Raw genomic sequence first — 27,655 nt, forward strand, 5'->3', positions numbered from 1 at the left:
CAAATAATTTGCATACAGGGAGGCACCAGGAAATCTGGTCACAATGCAGACACAGTGGACTGATCCCAGACACATTTAAATATCACGTGTAGACGCAACAAACCTTGATCAGATAGTGATTGGATCATGTTAATCCAATCCCGAAACCACATGTAAGCGCAAGGTGTAAATGAGTCTTCTCTTTATCGCTTCATCTCTGTCTCTGTGTATTAATATAAAATACTGACACCAACATCATAAGTGAGGCATTGGGTCAAATGTGTTACATTTGAACAACTTCATTAACTGAGTGACTAGGATGCCATTTGGGACACAACCAAGGTATGGCAGAGAGAATGTTATCCAGCCTACATCTGGATGTTATGTTTCAGTGAATAGTTTTGACTTTGGTTGCTATACTTGGACCATTTTACATTGAAAAGTATATTTTTGTGGTATACAAAGTAAAAGACGACATCAGACTTGAATAACACATGATGATGTTACTGTCAGAATAGCCTTTATTCACTTTACAAACAGGTCTTCACCAAAGAGCTCCCAGTTTATCATATTCATTTACATAAAAAACTATCTGAATTGTCAATTATACAGTACCCTATATGTTCAACAAGTGTCCTCAGAGTCCACAATATATAGGTTTCAGACAACTTTACATTTTTATCTTCCCAAACTGATACTGGCCAGAAATGGTAGGTATTGGTAGATGTGCAATATACTATGGCAGTTTTTTGTTGACTTTTTGGCCGCTAAGGAATGGCTAGGGGACTACTGCAGGATATGCCAGGCATTAGTATAGAGTGACACCACTGCTGAGTCATAATAGTTTGTGACACAGTCCCCTGGGCAGACTAAGATGACAATGATTCTATAGGCATGACCTAAGGTAAGCCTGTTGACTGGAATGAGCTTGTTGTCACCGTGGCTACACATACGCTGATTGGGCATGTGCTCTTTGGAATGCAGTTCTGAGATGGCAGAGGTGTATGTGTGTATGTGTGTGTCTGTGTGTGTGTGGGGGGGGGGGGGGGGTGTGACAATGTTCTATTTTGGCTATGGGATGGCAACAGGTGATCTGTGGCAGGATCGATGAATAGATCGAGCCATTGCTGAAATTGGCATGAAAAAGACAGGCTTGTATTGGCACTAAATGTATGGTTGTTTACTGAATGAAGGTGAATTAATACATGTTTATGTTAATGAAAATAGCCTATCTATTTACTGAAGGTATTGGAGACGGCTAGTTATGTATATAAAAAAGAGGCAGCTGCTACAGGTAAGGTAACTTCCAAAATAAAAGAAACCAGAACATAAAGTGTCTTAATAGGCCGTTGGGACACCACAAACCACAACAGATTCAATGTGCTTTGGCGTATATTCTACAAGTGTCTGGAACTCTATTGGAGGGATGTGACACCATTCTTCCACAAAAAAAATTATATCGTTTTGTGTTTTGTCTCAGGCGCCGCTCCAGAATCTCCCATACGTGTTTAATTGGCTTGAGATCTGGTGACTGAGACGGCCATGGCATATGGCTTACATCGTTTTCATGCTCATTAAACCATTCATTGACAATTCGTGACCTGTGGATGGGGGCATTGTCATCCTATGGGGGCATAGGCATGGCAGCCAAAATAACGGCTTGCCCATTATTTTGTATATATGACCCTAAGCATGATGGGATGGTAATTGCATAATTAACTCAGGAACCACGCGTGTGGAACCACCTGCATTCAATTTACTTTGTATCCCTCATTTACTCAAGTGTTTCCATTATTTTGGCAGGTACCTGTATGTTCCAAAAGCGACACTGCACTCTACTGGACAAATTCTAACAAAACATTTGGAAACTGGTTAGAACTTGCAAAATACAGCATAATAATCATCATCAAAATAAAAAATCAATAAAGCACTTTTTGAAGATCTATAGAGGCATCATTCATAAGTTAATATAAAGTCAAAGTCTATGTATAGCAAAAACTAAAAGTGAATTCTCACAATGTGATGATGAGTGTTGGCAAGGCCTCAAGATGATGATGCTCCCACTGGAGCGTTTGTTACGCTGATCCCAGATCTGTTTGTACTGTTTGGCATGCCAATGACTAGAAGAGTTGGCAAGACAGAACAAATAGATCTGGGACCAGGCATATAGTTAGTATCTCATCAAACTGTAATACTGATAGCTGCATTTTGCAGCCTTTGACGGTTCAAAATAATACCATGGCTGGTAACATGACTACCTACGTTGTTGTTCCAAACCCACCAAAAGGGGCCCACTGCACATTATCTGAGTAAGGTAAGGAGCATCAACAGAGGGAGTGGGTTTGGAAACTCAAAATATCTACTTCTATGGCAGTGTTTACACAGGCTGCCCAATTATTGGCAAAAGATCTGATCTGATTGGTCAAAAGACCAATTGGTGGTAAAAAAAAGATCATAAATGGTATGCCTGTGACAATATAGCCCAAGTCCCATGACTGAGTCAGTGTTATAAATCACTGCATGTGTGATGGTTTGAAACCCAGGTCTCCTGCACATCACAAGACCGTGTTAGCCCTTTGAGCCAAAGCCTTGGCATTCATTTTGGGGACAAGTCTTCAAGTCTCAGGCAAGTCAAAACTTCCCTTGCCAACTCAGCTATATCAGTAGATTGATATATGGGACTTGCGCCCTCTCTCTTTCATTAACATATGACATTGTTTACAGTTCATATGTTCCCCTTTTTCATTGCTCCAGGAGATACCATCCCTCCTTAAAATAGTTCAGACAAATACCAGAGGATAAATTCTTGAACTGAAATTGTGTACCCTCATCCCTCGTGTGACGATATAAGAGGGAAAGAGGAAGTTATCGAGCAATTGGTGTAAGAAGTTGCATTTCAGGACTGGTGTGTGTACTGTATACTGCAATTGGGCAGGGGTTACAGGGTGGAGAGGAGAGGAGAGAAGGAGAGGGGGGTACACACATATTCCTGGCCCTCAATCAGACCAAAAAATAGACACTCCTCCTGAAGCCTGAGCCCCCGTCGGCCAGGTAACCCAAAACCCGAGTAGGGGAGTTAGCGTGGGATATGGGGGAGAGGAACAATGTGGCTCTTTGTGTGGAGCTAGGCAGAGAAAACAAACCGTTTCCCCAGGAAAGAGATCAGGTTCAGGCTCCATCTGAGAAGACCACACAAGGCTGATGATTGGAGCCTAGTAGCCTACCGTCTAGTGTAGAGCCACTGAATAGGGTTGAGGAGTGGGCTCTGATAGGCTCATGGAGTATGGCAGAGATCAAAGAAGGAGGTATCTCTGAAGTCCAAAGATGCTGTGAATATACTGGAAGTCCACATCTTGGGCTGCTTCCCCCATTGGACTGCTTCCTTGATTGGCACCTCGTGGTCAGAAGAAGGGCGGGGCCAATCTCCCTGGTGGCTGATTGATTGGCTGAAGAATGGATTGGAGAGAGGGGCGTTGGTTCTGGTGATGTCCATAAGAGGGCAGGGCACTGGATCTGGTACCGCTGTACAGTGTAAAACAGTAAAGCAGTTCATCACATACAGAGAGAGAGAGAGCGAGAGACGGAGAAAGAGAGAGAGCGAGAGAAAGAAATAAAAGGAGAGAGAGACACGGAGAGGGAGAGAGTGAAAGAGAGACAGAGAAAAAAAGAGAGAGCGAGACAAAGGGGGATGAGAGAGAGAGAAAGAGATTTGAATTGTATTTCCATTTACATCTATACCATAGTTTTAGATCTGCCTTCCTATTCTGTCAATCCTCCCTTCCTTAATCCACCCACTCAACATAAACACTGTGAGAATGAGGCTTTTAGATATGTCAACACCCAGATAACTGTCGCATAGGTTATTATCAAACCAAGAACATCTGTGCTGAACACACACTCACACATGCACAGACGGATGCACACGCACACACACACACACACACACACACACACACACACACACACACACACACACACACACACACACACACACACACACACACACACACACACACACACACACACACACACCAGGGGCCAAGAAGCCATGGCTCTGTACTCTCTAACTCTCTATTCCCCTTGTCCCTCTCTGTTTAAGTTTCAAACGCTCTGCAAATACCCATGTGGAGGGATCTAGTTACACGTGGCAATAAAATAGCCCAAATAAAGGCATTGAAAACTGAGACGAAGCCGGGCTATTTCCTGAGGTGAAATCCTCCAGTTGGCCTGTTGATTTTGTCAGAGCTAAAAGACTTAAAAGTTTTTTTAAAGAAACTTTTAGTAGCGAACACAATGGAAGTGGACAGCCATATTAACCTCTGCACTGAGAGTTACTAAGCTAAAGTCAGCCGACTGTGAACGCAGACCGGGTCCCATTACACATAAGCGCTCGCGACATATGCAAACACACACACACGTTACTATACACACCCTCAGCACACACATATACTGTATACACACGCTCACACATACGTGCGCGCACACACACACACACATTTGTTTTACTATCCTTTTGGTGACCCAAAAAACTATTCCCATTCAATATCCTGTTTTCCCTAACCTTAATCCTTAACAACCTAACCCTAACCTTAACCCCTAACTCCTAACCAGTGCTTAACTGGTAAATTTGGAGGTGCCGGAACAAAAAGTTAGCGCGAGAGGGGGGTGACCTGGGGAGCTTTGAGGTACCGGAACACATGAGAAAGAAAAAATATTAAAGTATATATATAAAGTATTCCATGCATATCATCACATTTCCACTGTGACATAGAGCAATATAGTAGAGGCACTTACAGAAGTTCCACACATGGGAAAAAAAAATTCTAGCCTAGGGTCCGGGAAATGTTTGGCTTTGTATAAACACATTTCATCCAATTCTACGTCATTTTACATTACTGGAGAATTTGGCAAAATATTTTTTTATGCGGCGTTTGTAACAGATGTAAATCGCACTCTCCTTGCGTTGTGTTTTGTCCAAATAAATCACATCAGCCAGTGTTCCCAGTTGAGCATCATTTATTTCTGTTGCTGTTGTTAAATAGGAAACAGCACGTTAGTTGTGCAGGGCTTAACGGTATTGATGGCTGTCGATGGCAAAATCCCTTGCATCACATTTTCATACTGGGAAGACCTGACGTTCGCGATCTCCCCCTATCTGCAAGCGGGGCCAATCACAACACGCCTTATTGTCATCAGCGTTGAACTAACCAATAAGAATGCTTGAACATTAAATACACCTTTCTTTAGAGGCAAGTGGAAACATAACCAACTCTGTTACACCTTCAAAACAACTCGGAACTGAGAACTGGGAAATATTTGACTTCCGACTTCAGTGCGTTCAAGACAACTGTAAAATTCGGAAAATAATTTGCTCCGACTGGGAAAATTAGTTTTGAATGGTCTTCCAACTCGGAATTCCAAGTGGGAAACTCTGGCCTCTTTCTAGAGCTTCGACTTTCCGACCTGAAGATTACTGACGTCATGATTCGACCTCGTTTTTTTCAGAGTTCCCAGTGTTCTTGAAAGCACTATAATACTGCACAAATGATTGAAATAACAGGCTACTTTGACACTGACTTACTGATAATCTGAGATCAATGAAAACGACCTTATCTTGAATCCATCAGTAGCCTAGGCCTAGGTGTGTGGAGACATATTGTATGCTACAATATGAGGAGGAAATTATAGTCCTAAAAAGGCTTTCCAGTTTCACTTACTCACCCAATGACGCACAGCTCACTTGCTGGTGATGGCATATGCTCTAGTGCCTAAAGCTCCCCCCTCTCTCTCCCTTGTTCAACAATATTTGGATGTTGATAAAATATTTTGGCAGCCTACAGCTGGTTATATTCTTCTTTTCAGCAGGAGCCATGTGCTTTACAACCTGTGTTTTACCGCGATTGTAGACTATTTAAAATATTGCGAAAGGCCAGTTTTGTCTGCGTGCTGTTTGTTCACTGACAGATTTGCCACACGTTCCCAACTGTAGGCTATGCCTTGTTATTGGGCTACACTCCACAGCTAGGCTATTTTAAAAGAAGCTATTTATCCTCTGTGGCTAAATTTGAGGCGTTCTCATGGTGTAGCAGTGGCGTGTATTCATGGATGCCAAGGGAAGCCAGGCTTCCCTGAAAAATGGACCAATAAAAAAAACTATATATATAAAATAATTGACCTTTTGTCTTTCTGTGTTTCATAATTTTCCTTCAATTTCGCAAGAAGCTGAATGTATCTCACAGGAGTAAGCAACCGAGCGTGTGAAACAGCGCCCCTCTGTCACTCTACGTGTATCTCTACGTATCTATCTGATTCTGTCTGGTCCAAACAAGTATGACATTGTTGTCGCCCGTAGCGTTGAAGGCAAGGGAAGCCAGCGAGCATCTGGCCTCTGGCCCCATAAAAAATGTGGCAATCAGCGTCGAACTAAACTGAGCCAGCTTAACTGTAAATGGTCCTGGCGCAACAAAAAAAGTGTTACGGGAAGCCAGCTGTGATTTTGGAGCATATGGTATTGACAGAAAAACTTGAATTGTTGCATCTCGTTGTGTTCTTGTCCTCCGGTGGCTAGCTAGCTAGCTAAAATTGGCCCTTTCCTAAATTAACCATGGATGGAGATAGGGATTTGGACATGAGGTTTTACTTAATTCTCCGTACTGACCAATGATTATAATGGCTATTTTGATCCAACCATTAATTCATACATTGTTGTGCCACTGGCCTGAGAAGATGGAAGTTCAATATGTAGCTAAATGTTGAAGGCTAATTTTAACTAAGGTTGCCAATGAATGGAAGTTAGGCTAGCGAACAAGCATTTTAGCCAGGTAACCTAGGACAACAAATACAAGCGTGTACTGTATGACAGAGTGACAGACCGTTTCGTCAACATGAATGGATGACATTGTTGTTTCTCCACAAGTAGGGTGGGTCAAAATGTTTATCTACTTGCACGAACGAGCATGCACACACACACACACACACACACACACACACACACACACACACACACACACACACACACACACACACACACACACACACACACACACACACACACACACACAAAGAAATCAGAACCATGAAAAGCCACATCATATTTAGCTGATGTTGATTGGACTAAATCGTTTTTGGTATCTTTTAGTTTTCACTGTATTAGACAAAAGAAGAGGTAATTTGATGATGTTGAAATGTTGAAGTTGAAATGGTGCTGGAATAGTGGAGGCAGCTCCTGTTTTCTTTGTGACTTGTGGTAACTCTCTGTGGCTCTAAATCAATATTTGTTTAGTGGTCTGAAAATGCCAGAAACATTAACTTGACTTGGCCATGCTGTAGCCAATCTAACTGTCTGTTACTGTACATGCCATATGCTTTGTGGACTTCACTGGACAGAGGTTGCTATCCGGTGATAAAACAAAGGTGTGGTTGAATTTATTCTGCCACTGTGTCTTCTTATTGTCTGGGCCTTTAGGCCTCTATATCACGGTCGCAAGGCATATGAATTAACAGGTTATAGAACAAATAACCCAATTATCACATCACATAGGTTGTAATATAGCTTTTTTTTGGGGGGGGGGGGGGGCTTCCCCGGTGATTTTACCCACGCACCGCTACTGTGGTGTAGTAGTTAGTTCTGAACAGACAGCATAACTTTGGCAAATTTATATCAATTTATCAGGCTCCTCCAGAACCCTTTCCTCTATAAGGAAATAAATTATAAAGTGCAATGCTGGAGAGAAGAGAGCTGCAGGCTCTATTAGAGCAGAGAGAGGGAGAGCGATCATAGAAAGTGAATCTCATTCTAGTTCTGTGATAGACAATCATTTTTCATGCCACAAGATGTACCAGATCCAGCCAAATAGGTTACGGTTCAAATTAAGCACTGCTCCTAAGCCTAACTCCTAACCTTAGTTGTAACCCTAACCCTAATTGTCAATCTAACCTAACCACTAAGCATAAAATTGTATATTTTCTTGTGGGGACTGGGGAAACTTCCACTTGTCCGAATTTTCCTTGTTTTACTATCCTTGTGAGGACTTGTGGTCCCCACAAAGATAGTAAAACCAAAAACACACACACAAACACACACACAGGCTCCCCTTACACAGAACACCAAGCAATAAATCCGCCTGCGCAACGCTGGCAACACTCTGTGATTTTCATGTGTATTGGTTACTAAGGGGACCGGTGGACCACGTGAAACCACAACAAATGACAAAGGGTGAAGCGGGGACCTCTCTGAAAGAGGATGGTTTAATACTTCTGGCACATGGCTTTTGGGAATATACGATAAACAATTATTGGGTTATGTGTCGCTCTCTGCCAATAGCCATCTTTTTCACTTTCAGACACAATTATTAAGATGACCCTTGACCTTTTGAGGTTTTCGAAATGGGAGGGGAGAAGCGAGGAAGTAGAGGTAACTGGAAATCAAAACCTTCTCTGTCATCATGTGTACATTAAGCCCAGGATGTAAAACGGAAAGATAAGCGCATAATCACACAGCTCTGCGTGGCAAAAGGACCATTTGAATGAACAATTAGAAAAGGGTAAACTGGAGACGGATCTGATTTGTCGAAAGTAAGGAGGGTTCCAATCTGATTGGTCGTTAGGGTTTTGAATGTACTTTATGTCTTCCATAGAACATCCATAGAGCAGGAAGAAGCTGTGAAGTGAGAGAAGGGAATAAGAGAGGAGAGGAAAGGAAAAGAGAGAGGAGAGATAGTAGAGAAATGGAGAGAAGAGAAAGAGAGGAGAGGAGAGAAAATGGGAGAGAAGGTGGAGAAGAGGAGAGGACGGGAGTGTAGAAAGAGAGGATAAGAAAGAATAGGGGAGATGAGGAGAGAAGAGAACACCAATAAACGCTACTAAATGAGACTAGAAGAGATGATTGCACACCACTAAACTCCTACATGGGAGTGAGACCGAGCGACGGCGCCAGGGCCAGTATTGCATGTCAGTGTCGTTGTGACACACGTAACCGGATCATTCCGGTTCTGCTGCTCAGTTTTCTAATGAAGCCCCAGAGCTCTATCACTGAGGGCTGGCTCTCATTTTCACAGCACACACACACACACACACACACACACACACACACAGACAGACATAGGCTCTCATATTCACAGCGCCTTCGAGTCTGCTGATCGCCACCGTCTCCAAGGTAACGCCAGAAAGAGGGCTGGATTGGAAGAGTGGTGGTTCATGGGAGAAAAGAATATCACACAGTGTGGAACTTTGGCAGTACCCAATCCTTTGGGTGAGCTGCTCGATCACCCTTGATCAATCGACCTCACCCATGGACACTGTGATTAATGGGGGCTGAGCTAGAGCGGTGTTTGTGAGACAAGGGTGGATCCCGAAGGGACTTGGGCCGGGTCTCTTTAAAAAAATGTCCGCAGACTCTGAAAGGTTTGAGCTACAAACTATTCAAATAAAGCTGAGATTCTCACAAACACGCACATGTAACATGTGCTGCTCTATGACACTCGATGACTCTCACAAGCTACACAAGAGTCACTAGAAAGTAAGTGGTTCTTCTATATAGAAGATCATAGGAAATCCCAGGACAGTGTCTATAATACTATAAGCTCACATATTTTCTGTCACAAACTCCACACAGTTGTCACTGACTAGTAGGATGTTCATTTCCCACTGAGCAAACCATTTCTGTACTTACAGCATTCATATAAATTCATTTCTCTCAGGTTTTTGCTTTGGCGGACCTTGTTTTTTTAATTTCATTTGTCAAACAAACTGTTTTCTGTTCTACTTGTAGCCCTGGTTGTCCTGAAAAGAAAATGGTGAAACAATTAATTGTGAGGCTAAATATAAAGGCTGAACAATCGGATAAATGAAGGTCAGATAAATTAAAAGCCAATTTTTTTCTGGGGTCTCGGGACTGATAGGGTTAATGAGTGCTTGTTTCCTTTGAAATGTGGTTTGTTTGAACAGACTAAAATGAATAGCTTTGTATGAGTTCAAAAAACATTGCATGTTACCTTCACCCTGGTGGTGCAGTGGTCTAATACCGTGAGTAAAGTAAGAGAAGAGCATAGGCTTTAATCTCACTGATGCCGTGCTACAATAAAAGTTCTGATCAGAACCTCTCTGCAACCTTAACATGTACACAGAACAGGTGAAACTTTCTCCGAATGTCTTAAAAACCTTCTGTTTTACTGGTCAGGAAGTGTATGGCTATGGAACCAAATGTGCTAGCTCGGTTCTCAAAATGTATTTGAATCAACCATGTTTGATTAGAGCTTGCCTGGTGCAATGGAGCCAATGGGATATTCCCAAAAGCACACACGCGCGCACACACACTGTCACACAATATGCGCATGGCCACGAAACAGAAGGGCGCCAAAGAGAGAGAATCCCAGTAACTTGGCACTCCCCACAGCTCTAGGATTACAGCTAGGCCAGGCGAAGGAGCAGAGAAGAGAGACAGTGAGAGTCACTTTGAAAAGAGGTCACCTCACCATGCAGGGCCTGTTACAGTGACAACGCTTTGTTTGGATGTTGGACTGTTTTATATGGGGATCTGTCAGGGCACGCGAGTGTGTGTGTGTGTGTGTTTGATTGTTGGTGATAGATATAAACAGTTAATTGTATACCTTCTTCTAAGGTTATTTCATCTATATGGAAGTTCCTTCATATAATCTTCACCTGTATTACATCTTTCTCATTCAGAGTCCTCTAGGTATCCTAACATCTCCATGACCCCCCCCCCCCCCCCCCAAAAAAAAACATATGTTACAGTGCCCCAAAAGCCTGTGTAACAAGCAACACCCACCTCTCTCTTCTACTTGTTCTGATCTCTGATGCGGAGGCACCGTCTCTTCTGAGCAGGCTCCATGTCCCCAGGTCCAGCCACACTCGGTGGGCTCCAGAGGGCGCCCTTGTCCCTGAGCTTGGGCAGAAGGAGTGTGGTGTGGGTGGTGGCTGGGGAACTGCCCGTCCTGGTGGGTGTAGGGGTGGGGTTGGGCAGGGCATAGGCGTGGTCCTCATCGAGGATGTGGGGGTCTTTAGGGTTGCCACTGGGCGAGGGCTCCTCTGATTGGCTGATTGGGAGGGGAGGGAACTGGCCCTGGTCCCTCCCCTGGACCTGGCCATTGGAGCAGCTGTTCTCTTTGACCGCCTCCAGCTCGCTGAGGACAGAGTCAGGGCCAAGGAGCGTGGCCTCTCTCTGGGACTGGGAGGAGTCTGGGCTGGGAGCAGGGTCGGGTGATGATGACGTAGTCGTTCGGTTAGGGATGTCTGGGGACATCGGGGGGGAGGAGGAGGTGGCGGCATCACAGGGAGGGCTGCGGCATCCCCCTCTGGTCATTGGTGGAGTGTGCGAGGGGAGTTGTGTGTTTGGGCTCTGGGGGAAGGAAATGTCGTGCAGGGGAAGGGGGGACTGGGATGGTGGAGCGGTGGGTTTGATAATGTCATTGTGGTGGTTGTGGTGGTCCACTCTGGTATCCACTACCCTGGTGCTTTGCCCCGCTCTGGACTCCTGTTTACCCGACATGTCCACCATTTCGTGGGGGTTGAGCTCCAGCTTGACCGGGGTCCTCTGGAGCACTCTATGAATGAGCTGTCTCTCTGGCTGCTGCTGCTGGCCCAGCTTAAAGTCTAACAGTGCCTCAATCACTGAGGTGGAAGAAGGGGAAGCATCGTAGCAAGCCCTGGGGGAGGACGCTGCACTGTGGGGGGTTGACATGGGCGACGGAGCCTGCCTCTCAGATTTAACCCAATCTGTGATATCCCTTTTGGGGTGGTCGGAGGGCGACGGGAGACCCTGGTTGGTGGTTCTACTTAATCTGTTTGGCACAGAGCTCCCGGGCGAGGGCAGTTTGACACCACTGGAGCATCTCCTCTCCATCCCATCTGGCACTGGCTGGATAACCCCACTGGGGGAGATCCCTTGGGGGTCTGAGGGGGAAGCCTTAGGGGGGATGGGTATGGGGATAGGGATGGGGATGGGGACGGGGATGGGTACAATAATGGGGTAGGGAACCAGGACCATGGGCTGAGGGAAGAAGGGGCCTAGGGACGGCCATCTCCCGAAGTTCATCATAGGGGGCATGGGCACAGGGCCACGGGGCCCCATCATTGGGGGGGAGTGCAGGCCGGGGAAGTAGGCCCCCGGGTATGGGTGCATTCTAGGTGGGTTCATGGAGGAGGCCGAGGGGGGCTGGAGGTGGGGGTGGTGGGGGGAGTGAGGGGTGGACCGGTTGATGGGGCTGGAAGGGGGGCCAGGGTGGCACCTGTGGGGATTGGCGAGGGGGCTCGTCAGGCCTTGGGCGTGGAGGGGGGGCCGGATGAAGGGCAGCGGGATCTGAGGAATTGCCTGGTGGTGCTGGTGGTGCTCCATGGGGGGGTGAGGAGGAGGAGGGTGGACGGGGTGGTGGTTTGCCACCTCTGGGGGTGGCAACGGGGGCAGGACATGTCTCTCCAGGTGTCTCAGCCCAGAGACGGGGACCTTGGAGGACGAGGACGACGCCTCAGATGGTGACACAGTCCTTGACGCCGCTGTACTGTGGATCGGCATGGGCCCTTTGGGTGACCTGGTCCTCCCCCGAACGACCCCCGCGCCATTGTTCCACGATTCGGGAGTCAGGAGTTTCTGGTTCTGACCCCCTCCGCTGGACTCAGTTCTCCCATCCTGGGTGGGTCTTCCTGGGCCTGGGCTGGAGCTGGTGAGAGCTGCCCTGGCCTCTCTGTAGAACACGTCCATCTTGTACTGGTTCAAGCACTTGCTACTGCAGAACTGGAGCCGTTCTGCGCCTGCGCCGAAGTCCAGGTACTCTTTGGTGTGGCGGACGTGTTTGCACCAGTCGCACACCTGCGGTACAGGCGAGAGTGACTGTGGAGAATTACTAAAGTGCCACGTGAAAAGGGAAAACCAATTATTTGAATGTGGAATGTACTGTATAACATTATTTGAATAGAGTGGTTTTGTTTATCCATCTCAAAATTCCTAAAAGGCTCTTAATTGTTTCCGCACAAAAACATTTAATCAGGGTATAATGGACAAGGAGTGACTTCAACATTTGGGATGAATTCTCCATGTAAGGCAATCTTCCCTATTTAGCATGTGTTCAATTTCATGGTCAAATCATATTAAATTCATTGTGTTCTTTTTTAATGATTTGGGCATTAAATGTAATATATTCTAAACACGAGAGATGAATTTGCATGGGGAATTGGTCCCAAAATGCTAATGTGGCTACTTGTTGGCTATGACTACTTTAACAAAACCTAATGTGGATTGCAGCCTCTCCTTGTCCATAGCCTATTTTAAGGTAACAAATATCTATATATGGAAAACAGCTGAACTATCAATTTAAGGGGTGGTTTCCCAGTCACAGATTAAGCCTACTCCTATTCTAAGGCTTAATCTGTGTCCTGGATACTGCCCCTAAGTGTTTTGAAGTAGCGGTATACCTCTTAAAGACAAACATGCTTGACTTCATTAGTACACTTTGAGCAAAAACATTTTTAGTAACTTTAGTATTTCCATGATGTGGATTGTGTTCTGTTCTTACTCTGGCCCCACCGCTGTTCATCTTCATCACCAGTCGGGGTGAGTCGTCGGCATGGGTGTGTTGGGGGGATTGCTCACCTCCGTTGAGATCCTCATCCCGGGCCTGACGGACGGGGGCAAAGCCACATCATTATACACTTATAACAAACTATCAAGAGCTCGGTCATGTTCTTCGGCACCAAACAAACAAACGGACTGATTTGTCAAATAAGAAACACTCCTTGTTTTTTTTTTATCTCCGTTGCGAAATGTTTTAAAACGTTGTGAACACGTCCCAGGATTGAGTTAAAGTTGTTTTAGAGTACAGCCTGGATTCAGTTGAACCCCTATGGGATTTAAGCACCAAACTTTGATGAGGTAGCATTTGCTTTAAGTCATCATGGATGGCTCTCGTGGTCATTAAAGCAAACTTACATAACCAATTCCAAAATAAACACTGCAAGATTCACCTCGTCATAGGGGTTCAATGTAACAGAGTACATTGACCTGTGGGCTTTGAGGTCACTGAAACAAAGGGAACGTTTTGGAAAGTCTTGACAAGATAAAGTAGATGACAAACATAAAACCCTTATATTATTGTCAATGGTCCGGCTGTATTAATATTGGACATTCCTCCCGATTCATGTAAGCTGATCCTGTGTGGATCTGCAAGCAGTGAGCACCCCCCTTCACTGTGACCCACTGAGTCGTGTTGAGTTACGAAACATGAGGCAGCTGCAGGTAAGGTATGCGCTGAAAGTGGATACCTTGCCCCTAGGCCCCCTGCCCTTCTTCCTCAGTGAGACAAGCAGGGACAAGCCAATGGCCACGGTTCCATCCCCACCTCCACCAACCCAAAAAATGGAGGGTTTGTTGCAGCCTGGTAGGTAGGCAGCATACGATTCCCTCTTTCCCCCCTGTCAGTTGTTGTGTGACTATAACCTAGCGCTGCATAAACAACAGAAATGTTGAATGGGGATAGCCTTGCCTGACACCCCCATGCCTCTAAGAGGGGGTATCAATGTCTTGGATGTAGGGTGAAAAATGGTGGTAATGTGTATGGGAGAGAAGTGGTGTATGGACACTACTCCCCTGTCCTCCTGAACCAAGCCGCATTTATGACTGGCCCTTTCTCCATTAAGGCGAAACTGATACTAAGGGCTTTATTGAATCCGTATCGCAAAAGTTCAGCATTACAGCATGACTGAAATTTAAAGGCAATGTTCACAAGTTAGCTGAGACTGCATTCCTGGTAAACGATGCATACGAAAATTACCTTTACATTTCTATCACCCAATCTGTAATGCTTCAGCGATACAGATTGAATAGAGCCCTAACTGTCCTCTGCGAACCTGACCCCTTCCCACGCTCCAAACACTGGCCTGTCTATTAGAAACCAGCATGTGTGTGTGGGTCTGTGTGCATTTTCTTTGTATTTTATTAGTATCCCCATTAGCTGTTGCGAAAGCAGCAGCTACTCTTCCTGCGGTCCACACAAAACATGAAACATGACATAATACATTAATGGACAAGAACAGCTCAAGCACAGAACTACATCAATTAAAAAAATTGATGAATACATATGAATACATACACACAAACTAGCTTTGTCAAATATGGGAGAGGCGTTGTGCCGTGAGGTTGCTTTATCTGTTTATGGAACCAGGTTTGCTGTTCATTTGAGCAATATGAGATGGGACAGTTCCATGCAATAATGTCTCTTATATGTATTTATTTAATTTAACCTTATTTAACTAGGCAAGTCAGTTAAGAACAATTTTTTTTGTCACAATGATGGCCTACCCCGGGCAAACCCTCCCTTAACCCGGACGCTGGGCCAATTGTGCGCCACACTATGGGACTCCCGATCACGGCCGGTTGTGACACAGCCCGGGATTGAACCAGGGTCTGTAGTGACACCTCCAGCACTGAGATGCAGTACCTTAGACGGCTACACCACTAGGATACAGTATATAATACTGTATGCTTTCTTGAATTTGTTCTTGAATTTGGGGATTGTGAAAAGACCCCTGGTAGCATGTATGGTGGGGTAAGCGTGTGTGTCAGAGCTGTGTGTAAGTTTACTATCCAAACAATTTGGGATTTTCAACACATTAATGTTTCTTTTAAAAAGAAGTGATGCAGTCAGTCTCTCCTCAATTCTTAGCCAAGAGAGACTGGCATGCATAGTATTTATATCAGCCCTCTGATTACAATGAAGAGCAAGACGTGCTGCTCTGTTCTGGGCCAGATGCAGCTTAACCTTGCAGCACTCGACCACACGACTGGACAATAATCAAGATAAAACAAAACTAGAGCCTGCGGGACTTGCTTTCTGGAGTGTGGTGTCAAAAAATCTGAGCATATTTTTATTATGGACAGACCTCTCCGCCTCTTTACAACCATTGAATCTATATATTTTGACCATGACAGTTTACAATCTAAAGTAATTTAGTCTCCTCAACTTGTTCAACATCCACACCATTCATTGCCAGATTCAGCTGAGGTCTAGAACTTAGGGAATTACTTGTACCACATACAATGATCTTAGTTTTAGAGATGTTCAGGACCAGTTTATTATTGGCCACCCATTCCAAAACAGACTGCAACTCTTTGTTAATGGTTTCAGTGACTTCATTAGGTGTGGTTGCTGATGCGTATATGAACAAATCATCAGCATACATGGACACACATGCTTTGTTTAACCTCTCTTGGGTAAGGGGCAGTATTTTCACCTCTGGATGAAAAGCGTGCCCAAAGTAAACTGCCTGTTACTCAGGCCCAGAAGCTAGGATATAATTGGTAGATTTGGATAGAAAACACTCTAAAGTTTCTAAAACTGTTAAAATAATGTCAGTGAGTATAACAGAACTGATATGGCAGGCGAAACCCCGAGAACAAACCATCCAGGGAAAAAGAAATTGAGGTCATAGGATTTTCCAATGGGTTTCTATGGGATACCCTTATTATTAGGAACCTGGTTGCAGTTCCTATGGCTTCCACTAGATGTCAACAGTCTTTAGAAATTGTTCAATGTTTTTCTTTTGAGAAATGAAGAAGTTGTCCTATTCATTGTAAGTGTCACTCCAGGTGGACTCTACTGTTTTGGTGCGCGTGAACTGGAGCGCGCTTAACGTTGTTTTTATCCGGTATTAGAAACAGTTTATTCCGTCTTAAATTTGATCGATTATTTATGTTTTAGGGTACCTGAGGTTGGATTAGGAACGTTGTTTGAGATGTTTGGACCAAGTTTACAAGTAACTTATTAGATACTTTGTAGGCATGTTGGGCGAGTTGAAACCGGTGTATTTCTGAATCAAACGTGCCAAATAAATTGACATTTTTGGGACATAAAGAAGGACATTATCGAACAAAGGACCATTTGTGATGTTTCTGGGACATTTTGGAGTGCCAACAGAAGAAGATCTTCAAAGGTAAGGCATTAATTATATCACTATTTCTGACTTTTGTGGCGCACCTGCCTGGTTGAAATAGGATTTTCATGTGTTTGTATGCGGGGCGCTGTCCTCAGATAATCACATGGTTTGCTTTCGCCATAAAGCCTTTTTGAAATCTGACAGCAGCTGGATTAACAAGAAGTTAAGCTTTATTTTGATGTATAACGCATATATTTTCAAGAATGTTACATATTTGAATTTGGTATTTTTGAATTTCGCGCTCTGCAATTTCACCGGATGTTGGCCAGGTGGGACATTACTGTCCCACCTGCCCATAAGAAGTTAATGCCAGTGGCAGGTCATTGGTAAAAATAGAAAAGAGTAGAGGGCTTAGGGGGCTGCCCTGCGGTACACCACACGTTACATGTTTGACATTAGAGAAGCTTCCATAGGGGGAGCTGTTAGCACTATTTTTTTCTTGGTCTACCCAAATTAAACTGCCTCGTACTCAATTCTTGCTCGTACAATATGCATATTATTATTACTATTGGATAGAAAACACTCTCTAGTTTCTAAAACCGTTTGAATTATGTCTGTAAGTGAAACAGAACTGGACTTAGAGCAATTTCCCTATGTAGAGTTGAGAATGCTGATTTTTCCAAAACTGTTCTGAGATCTGTGTATTAATATGCCTGTCCTCTATTGGTTGAGATGCACTGCATACGCCTTCCCCTGGGTGTCAGCAAATAGGGAGACTTGAAATGGAGTTTCTACGTAGTTCCCAGAGGTTATAAATTGATTGGAACCACGGTGTACGTTCTTTTGGATCTTCAACTGGGCGCAAAGAGGAGCTTGCCATGTCCTTGTAGAAGCTCTGGTTTTAGCTACTTAGATAATTCCGGTCATGTTTTTATTCGATATAGGCTTTAAAGACATCATAATCTTGTTATTTTGAACCGAATTATACCAGTTTATGTCAGTATATTGCGATTTTCGGGCATTTCATTTTCTGACGTTGTATTGAGTTGGGTATCTCTCTCTCGAATGCCATTGTGTACTGCTAATTGCAACGTCGAAGGAAACATTCTCCAACCCAGCAACGATTCTTTTGGCCAACGGACACCTTTCCCAAGATTCTGATGGGAGTTCAGCTAATAGTAAGTACTATTTATGCTGATAATTCGTTGTTCTGTTGAAAAAGTAAAATGCATAAGACGCCATTATTTTCCGTGTAGCCTTGCGCTATCGCACCCTGTATTGCACCCAGTATTGCGCAGTAAGGTTAATTTTAAAAATGTAATTCAGCGATTGCATTAAGAACTAATTTGTCTTTCAATTGTTGTCCACCCTGTATTTTTTAGTCAAGTTTATGATTATTTATTGATTAGACTAGGTGACTCTCCAAGATGGCGCCCGCAATTTTCTGGGGAGCTTGGTAACTTTTCTCATTGTATAAGCACCATTTGTGCCGCTAAATATGCACATTTTCGAACAAACTCTATATGCATTGTGTAATATGATGTTACAGGACTGTCATCTGAAGAATTCTGAGAAGGTTAGTGAAAATTAATATATTTTGGTGGTGAATACGTTATCGCTATGTTTGGCTGGAATCAATGCTGTTGTTTGGTTTGCTACTGTGCTAAGCTAATATAACGCTATATTGTGTTTTCGCTGTAAAACACTTAGAAAATCTGAAATATTGTCTGAATTCATAAGATCTGTGTCTTTCCATTGCTGTACACTGTGTATTTTTAAGAAATGTTTTATGATGAGTAATTAGGTAATACACGTTGCTCTCTGTAGTTATTCTAGTCGATTTGTGATGGTGGCTGCAATGGTAAACTATGATTTATACCTGAAATATGCACATTTTTCTAACAAAACATATGCTATACAATAAATATGTTATCAGACTGTCATCTGATGAGGTTGTTTCTTGGTTAGTGGCTATTTATATCTTTATTTGGCCGAATTTGTGATAGCTACTGATGGAGTCAAAAACTGATGGAGTAATCAGTCTTTTGCTAACGTGGTTAGCTAATAGATTTACATATTGTGTCTTCCCTGTAAAACATTTTAAAAATCAGAAATGATGGCTTGATTACCAAGATGTTTATCTTTCATCTGGTGTCTTGGACTTGTGATTTAATGATATTTAGATGCTACTATTTACTTGTGACGCTATCCTAGCCTATGCTAGTCAGCTTTTTTACTGGTGGGGGTGCTCCCGGACCCGGGATTCTGAGGAAGTAGAGGTTAAAGAAAGCCCTCTAAGTTATATTAGAAAGCTCTGAATCCATAATATGGCAGAGGTTGAAAAGCCATAACACATACGTTTTCTCAATAACAGGTTATGGTAAATAATATCAAAGGCTGTACTGATATTTAACAGTACAGCTCCCACAATCTTCTTATTACCACTTTCTTTCAACCAATCATCAGTCATTTGTGTCAGTGCAGTACATGTTAAGTGCCCTTCTATATAAGCATGCTGAATTTTTTCCAACAGTTTGTTAAGAGCTGGCAGCAAGCTGATAGGCTTTACCACTCTTGGGTAGCGGAATAACTTTGGCTTCCCTTCAAGCTTGAGGACAACAAATTTCCTCTAGGCTCAGATTAAACATATGACAGATAGGAGTGGCTATAGAGTCAGCTACCATCATCAGTAGCTTTCCACCTGTTTTCAATGCCAGGAGGTTTGTCATTATTGATCGATAACAATAATTTCTCCACCTCTTAACCACTAACTTTACAGAATTAAAACTTGTAATGATTTTCTTTCATTATTAGTTTTTTATGCATGAGTATGATGGCTCACTGTTCGTTGTTGGCATTTCCTGCCTAAGTTTTCCCACTTTTCCAATGAAATAGTCAAATTAAAATCAAATGGTTTTGTGATGAATAAGCCTTCAAATTTGATGGACGATGGAGTTGAATTTGTCTTTCTGCCCATAATTTAATTTATATCATTGATCTTGGCTTCATAATGAAGTTTTTTTTTTGTTGAGTTTAGTCACATAATTTCTCAATTTGCAGAAAGTCAGATGTGCAGCCAGATTTATTTGCCACTCCTTTTGCCCCATCTCTTTCAACCATACAGTTTTTCAATTTCTCATCAATCCATGGAGCTTTAATAGTTCTAACAGTCAGTTCTTAACAGTTGCATGTTTATCAATAATTGAAAGAAGCAATTTCATAAAATTACTCAAGTGCAGTGTCTGGATGCTCCTTATTAATCACATCACAAATATTTTTTACATCATCCACATAATATTTTGTATGATCTCTGATATATTATTTTAGGCCCAGCTTTTGGAACTTTGGCTTTCCTGGATATAGCCTCTATATTGTTATTACTGCATCCAATGGGTATGGATACAGCTTTAGATGTAGAACAAAGTTCAATTTAGAACAAAGAAGAACAAAGTTCTACAGTATTAGTAAAAAGGTGATCAATACATGTGGATGATCTTGTTCCTGTAGTTTTGTAAACACCCTGGTAGGTTGATTAATAACCTGATGAAGACAGCGTGTTTGTCGAAAAGTTGATTATTAGGTTACTAAATTATTGCATCTGAGCCCCTAGAGTGTGTGGCTCTCCTTTTCTTTTTCAAGTGATTAATAACCTGAACCAGATTACAGGCACTGCTCACAGTGAGGAGCTTCCTCTTGAGTGGACAGCTTGATGAAAACAAGTCAATATTCAGGTCCCCAAGAAAGTAGACTTCTCTGCTTACATCATACACTATCAAGCATTTGACACATATTATTTAGATACTGACTGTTAGCACTTGGTGGCCTATAGCAACACCCCAAAAGAAAAGGCTTTAGATGTGCCAGGTGAACCTGCAACCACAACACTTCAATAACACTTGACAAAAAAATCTTCTCTAAGCATTACAGGGATATGGCTCTGAATTTATACAGCAACACCTCCCCCGTAAACATTGCTGTCTATTCTATAGATGTTATATCCTTGGATAATTCATTTGATGATACAGCAGTAATAATACAAGTGAGTCTCAGAAATGGCTAATATAAAAATGTTATCTGATGTTAGCAAGTTATTAATTTCATGAACCATATTTCTAAGGCTACATACAGTGCATTCGGAAAGTATTCAAACCCATTGAACTTTTCCACATTTTCTTACATTACAGCCTTATTCTAAAATGGATTAAAAAAAAAATTCTTCATCAATCTACACACAATACTCCATAATGACAAAGTGATTACAGGTTTTTAGAAATTTTAGCAAATGTATTAAAAGTTAAAAAATGAAAAAATGATTTTACATAAAAATTCAGACCCTTTGCTATTAGACTCGAAATTGAGTTAAGGTGCATCCTGTTTCTATTGATCACCATTGAGGTGTTTCTACAACTTGATTGGAGTCCACCTGTTGTGAACTCAATTGATTGGACATGATTTGGAAAGGCACACACCTGTCTATATAAGGTCCCACAGTTTTAAAAACCCACAGATTAAAAACCAAGCCATGAGTTTGAAGAAATTGTCCGTAGAGCTCCAAGACAGGATTGTGTCAATGCACAGATCTGGGGAAGGGTACAAAAACATTTCTGCAGCAAGAACACAGTAGCCTCCATCATTCTTAAATGTAATAAGTTTGGAACCACCAAGACTCTTCCTAGAGCTGGCCGCCCGGCCAAACTGAGGAATTGGGGGAGAAGGGCCTTGGTCAGGGAGGTGACCAAGAACCCAATGGTCACTCTGACAGAGCTACAGAGTTCCTCTGTGGAGATGGGAGACCCTTCCAGAAGGACAACCATCTCCGCAGCACTCCACCAATCAGGCCTTTATGTTAGAGTGGCCAGACGGAAGCCACTCCTCAGTAAAATGCACATGAAAGCCCACTTGGAGTTTGCCAAAAGGCACCTACAGGACCTTCAGACCATGAGAAACAAGATTCTCTGGTCTGATGAAACCAATATTGAACTCTTTGGCCTGAATGCCAAGCGTCACGTCTGGGGGAAACCTGGCACCATCCCTACGGTGAAGCATGGTGGTGGCAGCATCCTGCTGTGGGTATGTTTTTCAGCGACAGGGACTGGGAGACTAGTCAGGATCGAGCGAAAGATGACCGGAGCAAAGTACAGAGAGAACCTTGCTGAAAACCTGCTCCAGAGTGCTTAGGACCTCGGACTGGGGTGAAGGTTCACCTTCCAACAGGACAACGGCCCTAAGCACACAGCCAAGACAACGCAGGAGTGGCTTCGGGATAAGTCTCTGAATGTCCTTGAGTGGCCCCGCCAGAGCCCAGACTTGAACCCAATCGAACATCTCTGGAGACACCTGAAAATAGCTGTGCACCGACACTCCTCATCCAACACAGGATGAGGATCTGCAGGTGTGCCAAACTTGTAGCTTCATACCCAAGAAGACTTGAGGCTGTAATGACTGCCAAAGGTGCTTCAACAAAGTACAGAGTAAAGGGTCTGAATACTTATGTAAAAGTGACACTTCAGACACACTTTTTATAACTTTGCAAGAATGTCTAAAAACCTGTTTTTGCTTTGCCATGATGGGATATTGTGTGTAGATTGATGAGGGAGAAAAAACTATTTAATACATTTTAGAATAAGGCTGTAACATAACAAAATGTGGAAAAAGTCAAAGGGTCTGAGTACTTTCTGAATGCACTGTATATTAATGTGGGCTTTTTTCAGCCCTTTCCTGGGTAGCTTGTGTGTGTGTGTGTGTGTGTGTGTTACCTGTGTTGTGCTTGGATAAAACCCCACATGCATACACCCACACACTCTTTTTAAACTCTTGATTTTTTTATCAATACAATGGTATGATGACCTCACTGAGGAAAACAGTGGTATTCCATTTCCGAGGGTTTGTTTACCTGCCAGAAATCTCACCATTAAAGTGTGTGTGTGTGTGTGTGTCTGTGCGTGCTTATCTTTATTTCCATCTGAACTTCATCAGTTTTGTCAGACCTAAAATTGTCCATTGACTCCTAGTTGAATCAAGGTTGAATCCCTCACCTTGTTGCGTTTGAAGTAGGCACGTCGGCAGGCGGCGAAGCATTTCTCACTACAGAAGCTCTTCAGCTCGGTGCCCATACAGAGAGAGTAGCGCTTCACCCCCTCCTTCTGACACCACACACACACTATCTGCACATTCTGCACGTCTTCCACTGTGGACAGAGCCAAAGGAGAGAAACATCAACATGCGAAGTGTGATTAATGATGATGATGATGAAGATGACCATGTTAAGAGCATGTGAGTGTTCAATCAACAGCTGTATAAAATAATTGTAGGCTACATGTGGTAGTGATGATGATGATGACCTGAAGACTAGGCGTTTAGCTTTTATGATGTGCAGGAGACCCGGGTTCTAACCCAGTTGTTCACACAAAGTGCTTGTGTGTGTGTGTGTGCGTGTGTGATGTTTGCTCTACCTGCAGATGGCTTTATAAGGGGGACAATTACGGGAGCGCTCTTATGCTCCTTAGGGCTGGTCAAAGAGGAGGAGCTGGGGAAGGAAGAGGAAGTGGAAGAGGGGACGCTGGATGATTCTCTCTCTCCACTCCTCATGGCCAGTGCAGAGGGGCTGACTTTGCTGTTCAAGCTCTTGGGCTTCGGCACTGAGTTTTCTGGAAGGCACAGGATATGTATGGTCACTTTATGAGAGTCAATTTATGTTCTAACATAGGTATGGAGTTATATAAGTGACAAAATAAATGTAATCTGCATTCAAAATGTTGAGATTTTTGGGGCACTAATATCACTCTATATAAACAAATAATGTATATGCAGCCCAAAGGACATTGACAAAACAAAGTTAATTTTTAATTTTTATTTAACCTTTATTTAACTAGGCAAGCCAGTTAAGAACAAATTCTTATTTACAATGACGGCCTACCAAAAGGCAAAAGATTAAAAATACAAAATAAAAAAAAAATATATAGGACAAAACACACATCAAGACAAGAGAGACAACACAACACTAGATAAAGAGAGACCGAAGACAACAATGGCACTGAATATTTTAGAAAGAGAAAAATCCAGCCATACAGGTTTACTGTAGGGATAATAAGTGAAACATAAGAATGGTGAATTAAGGAAGGGTGAATTAAGTTGCAAGTATGTCTAGCAAATGTTTAAAGTGATTCTATGTCTGGATTGAACAACCTGTATGCTCTGTTATTGGGTTACCCGTGAATTCTGTCTGACCTCTGTTAACTATGCTACCTGTGTTGTAGATACCTGGGCCTTGTTCAGTTGGCAGAAACGTTTTGAAAGGGAGTGAAACGGGAAGATACTACCTGAACTAATGATCTTGGGTCGTGTTCAGTAGGCAGAAATCATTTTGAAACGGTAAGGGGCCACCTGAACTTGTTCAACTAAAACACAGATTTCCACTAACTGTTGCAAAACGTTTTGCTACGATGTGCCCTACTGAACGGGACCCTCGCCTTTTCTCACCTTTAAGGACGGAGACATGCTGCTGGCGTCTCTCTCGGTTGGGGTAATTCCGTATCTCGGTTGCCTCGTTGTCCCTGAGCTCCACCTTGTCATAGCCGTACCAGCCTAGTAACTCATTCATGGTGCTCTCTGCAAACGTCTAGAGGGAGAAAAGGAAAATGAATCACTGAGCAACATTATAGGTTATGTCAGTCAGGTGACATGGCGGGAGACGGGGCAACTGAAACACTGCATGCTAATGCTAAGCCAATATGAACTTCAGTTTTGAGTGACCTTACATCTGAGGTTTGTGAGTGGAACTTTTTCATCCCACTCTTTAAATGTAACCAGAGCTTCCACTCCCGAATCAATGTGCTGGATTATTTTGACTTCCAGACCAGCCCTGCCTGGATGAAATGAATAGGGGAACACAGAGGCGTACAGTATGACTCTTTTTCCATGATGTATTCCAGTTTGTTTACTCTTGCTAAATCAGAGACGGAAAAGTTTTTCAACCTAATACTATTGTGAAATCTATGAATCATCATTTGTTTATCTCTTTCAATTGAGGGGAAAAAAGAGACACAGAGAAGAAAAAAAGTGTTGGGTTGAGAAGTGAACGTCCAGGCTTTTTATTTTTTTATTAAGACCATGTTTTAAAAAACAGCACAAAGGTCTCGCCCTGTCTCTTCATCCGCCCACCTCTCCGCCTCTGTGGCTTTGGGGGCGAGCGGGGATTGGAGCAGAAACACGATCTGGAATGGGCAGAAATCAGAGCGGGACACCCTACACCGCCTCTAGGTCCCATGGTTCTGGGAAATGACCCGCTCCTCTCCCCTCAACTCTCCCGAGCGTCCAGCACTCTCCAGTCCCTCTCTGTGTGTCCCCTCCCTCCTCTCCCCTGCCCTCTCCTCTCTCTGCCTCTCCTTGGCCCCCTCCGCCCGGCACCTTCCAGCCCTGATACCCGACACTGCACTCTCGGGTTTCAACCTTTTCCAGCGTGGACAGCCTGCCTGTGGGAGTGTTGTACTAGGCCTGTAGTACTGACTGCACATTCTTTCCCCCTGCTTTCCTCACACTGACTGACCTCTGCTCCGGACCAGGGCCTCAAAGAAATGGAGCTCTGTGTGTATGTGTGTTTTTCTGTCTATCTGTGTGTGTGTGTGTATGTGTGTGTGTGTGTGTGTGTGCACACAGAGGTATCATATCCAGCTAAATATGCCTAATGATGATTAGTCAAGTATTTGGTGTCCGTGCTGTGCTACGGTCTGACGTGGAGGGAGTGGGTCAGACTATGGTGTTGAAATAGATCCTTTAGCTGACACAACGCTGGACAGGACCGGACCGGATCAACCCGCAGACAGAATGCCCCAGAAACAACTGTGTCTGTCTATCTTTTTGTCTGTCCGTCTTTCTTTCTTTCCCTCCCCTTTCTCTATTTCATTATGCGACCCTTATACATCTGGCCTTCAAGTCCAACAGCACCAGTTCATTACCGCGCATAACCCAAGGCCTATACTGTAGATCCAGTACATGTCTGAGAATCACAAAGTAGTAGTCTGTCAGTGCTGCCTGCCATGGGACTAGCCCAGTCTACATCAATGATTACATCAGGGCAAGTCCTCCTATATTACAATTAAGTGTTGTTTTGTCTCACTATTTTCTCATTAGGCAGAGACAGGCGTCTTTTCTTTCCCCTCCCCGTCTTTTCTTTCCCCTCCCCGTGCTTTACTTCACACAATGTTGTTTTTGTTTCTTCTTGGCAGTTCAGACAAACATCTGCTTTGTGAGAGTGACAAGCCATATCCCAAACCACAGAGAGAGCCCCAGCCAAAGGCAACAACCCAGGGCCGACCCCCAGATCCAGCCCAGATCCAGGCCAGGCTGACTTACATCAAGCACGGATAGCATTTCGCATGTTTTGATTAAAATTAGTTAAGTTGTAATTCTACACCCCTCCCTGCATATCAAAGCTACAATCCAAACCACTCACGCAAAAAGACCACATTTCTTCTCTCACGAAAAGACCAGAATAAAAACCCAAACTCCTTCTTTATTTTTTGTCCTATGGAGGGGGAGCTCATGGATATTCCTTACCTTTTACTCACAAGTCTCAAATGTCCTAAGCGGATAGTCTCAAGTGACCAGTGTTACTCAGTATGTTTGGCCAAATGCCTTCCATTTTATAAAGTTAGATTGTAATAGACTATCCTACTACAACAAGTACGTGCACAGCCGAAGCGGGGAAGAAGTTATGTGTTCTTGCCGTCTGGCTGGTGACGCACATCTGGAACACCACTGGACATTGCGCGCGGCCACAGCTGGACTGACATGGCGTCACTAAAGAAGGGCTACAATTCCGTGTGCACGATATCAAATAGCCTATTGGATAACATAAGATTGACACTTTAATTAAACACACACTTTTCTATCCCCCCGGAAAAGTACATTTCCCGACAGTTGGTTTATTATGGCAAGGCCAGGTAATCTAATATAGCTGTCTTATTTCACCAATATGGGACTAATGTTACACAATTGTTTTATCACTTTTATTTCGTCAGTATTCAATAATATAATGGCATTAAATTATAAAACAACTTTAAAGGGAGGTGCGCTAATCATTTCACTGAAATAAATCAAAGTTTGCGTCGCTTCTGTGCCTCTTCAACTGTGATTTTTACGCACGGCGCTCTCTCCCACTGCCTCAATAGTCCCAAACTGCCCTTGAAAGAATTCACAAACGGAACAACGAAAAAAGAAAAGCAGCCAAAACACTTCCTCTCACCTTCATCTCTTGGTTGATCTCTCTCTTGACGGGATGCGCAGGTTTCCTACTGCGTTTATTTTCCGGTGGTCTCCCTTTTTCCATCTCTGGCATAGTTCTGACTGGCTCCGTGTCACTTCTTTGGCAGGCTTCACTCGGGTCTAGTCGAGGTGCGGCGTCAGAGAGCGAAAGCTGTCACTCTCGGTGACAGCGGCTGTCATGCCCAGACGTTTGCGTCCGTCATCTGAGGGCTCCTTCCATTGACTCTCCACTGAACATGCGTGTTGGGCGCTGTGGCCTTCTGCTGCCGTGGTACCGCCGCCAACGAACAATCCCCTCTCTCTGTCCCGGAGAGCAAGGAGGGGCTTCCGGGCTGTAACCCAACACCGGGCGCCCACCCCTCAACAGATACATTTCATTAGGAATGCAAGAACTGTGTATTATCTGCGGGGAACACACTACCAACACGGTCTGTTATATTCCAGTCTTTAAATAAATAGATTAAAAGTCAGTTTGGGCAAATGATACCCATACATAATGTTTGTGGCTTTCTCAAATGACATCTGTTCGATC

At 43.6% G+C, this 27,655-nt stretch overlaps 1 protein-coding gene across 2 annotated transcripts; it reads right to left on the minus strand.

Moving 5' to 3' along the window:
• Positions 1–477: 477 nt before the first annotated feature.
• On the minus strand, positions 478–27,415 carry LOC120019595 (sine oculis-binding protein homolog B-like). Of its 2 annotated transcripts, none has more exons than XM_038962919.1 (7): positions 27,104–27,415; positions 24,340–24,478; positions 23,313–23,507; positions 22,896–23,047; positions 13,506–13,607; positions 10,766–12,802; positions 478–3,501 (listed from the first exon to the last, which is right to left on the minus strand). In XM_038962919.1, exons 1-6 carry the CDS (start codon positions 27,194–27,196, stop codon positions 10,775–10,777), a joined length of 2,709 nt encoding a protein of 902 aa, XP_038818847.1. In that variant the 5' UTR covers positions 27,197–27,415; the 3' UTR covers positions 478–3,501; positions 10,766–10,774. The 2 variants fall into 2 exon arrangements, with proteins under 2 accessions (XP_038818847.1, XP_038818846.1); XM_038962918.1 differs by having other exon boundaries at positions 10,766–12,823.
• Positions 27,416–27,655: the final 240 nt, after the last annotated feature.

This window comes from Salvelinus namaycush, chromosome 24 (genome assembly GCF_016432855.1).
Source record: "Salvelinus namaycush isolate Seneca chromosome 24, SaNama_1.0, whole genome shotgun sequence".
Taxonomy (NCBI): Eukaryota; Metazoa; Chordata; class Actinopteri; order Salmoniformes; family Salmonidae; genus Salvelinus; species Salvelinus namaycush.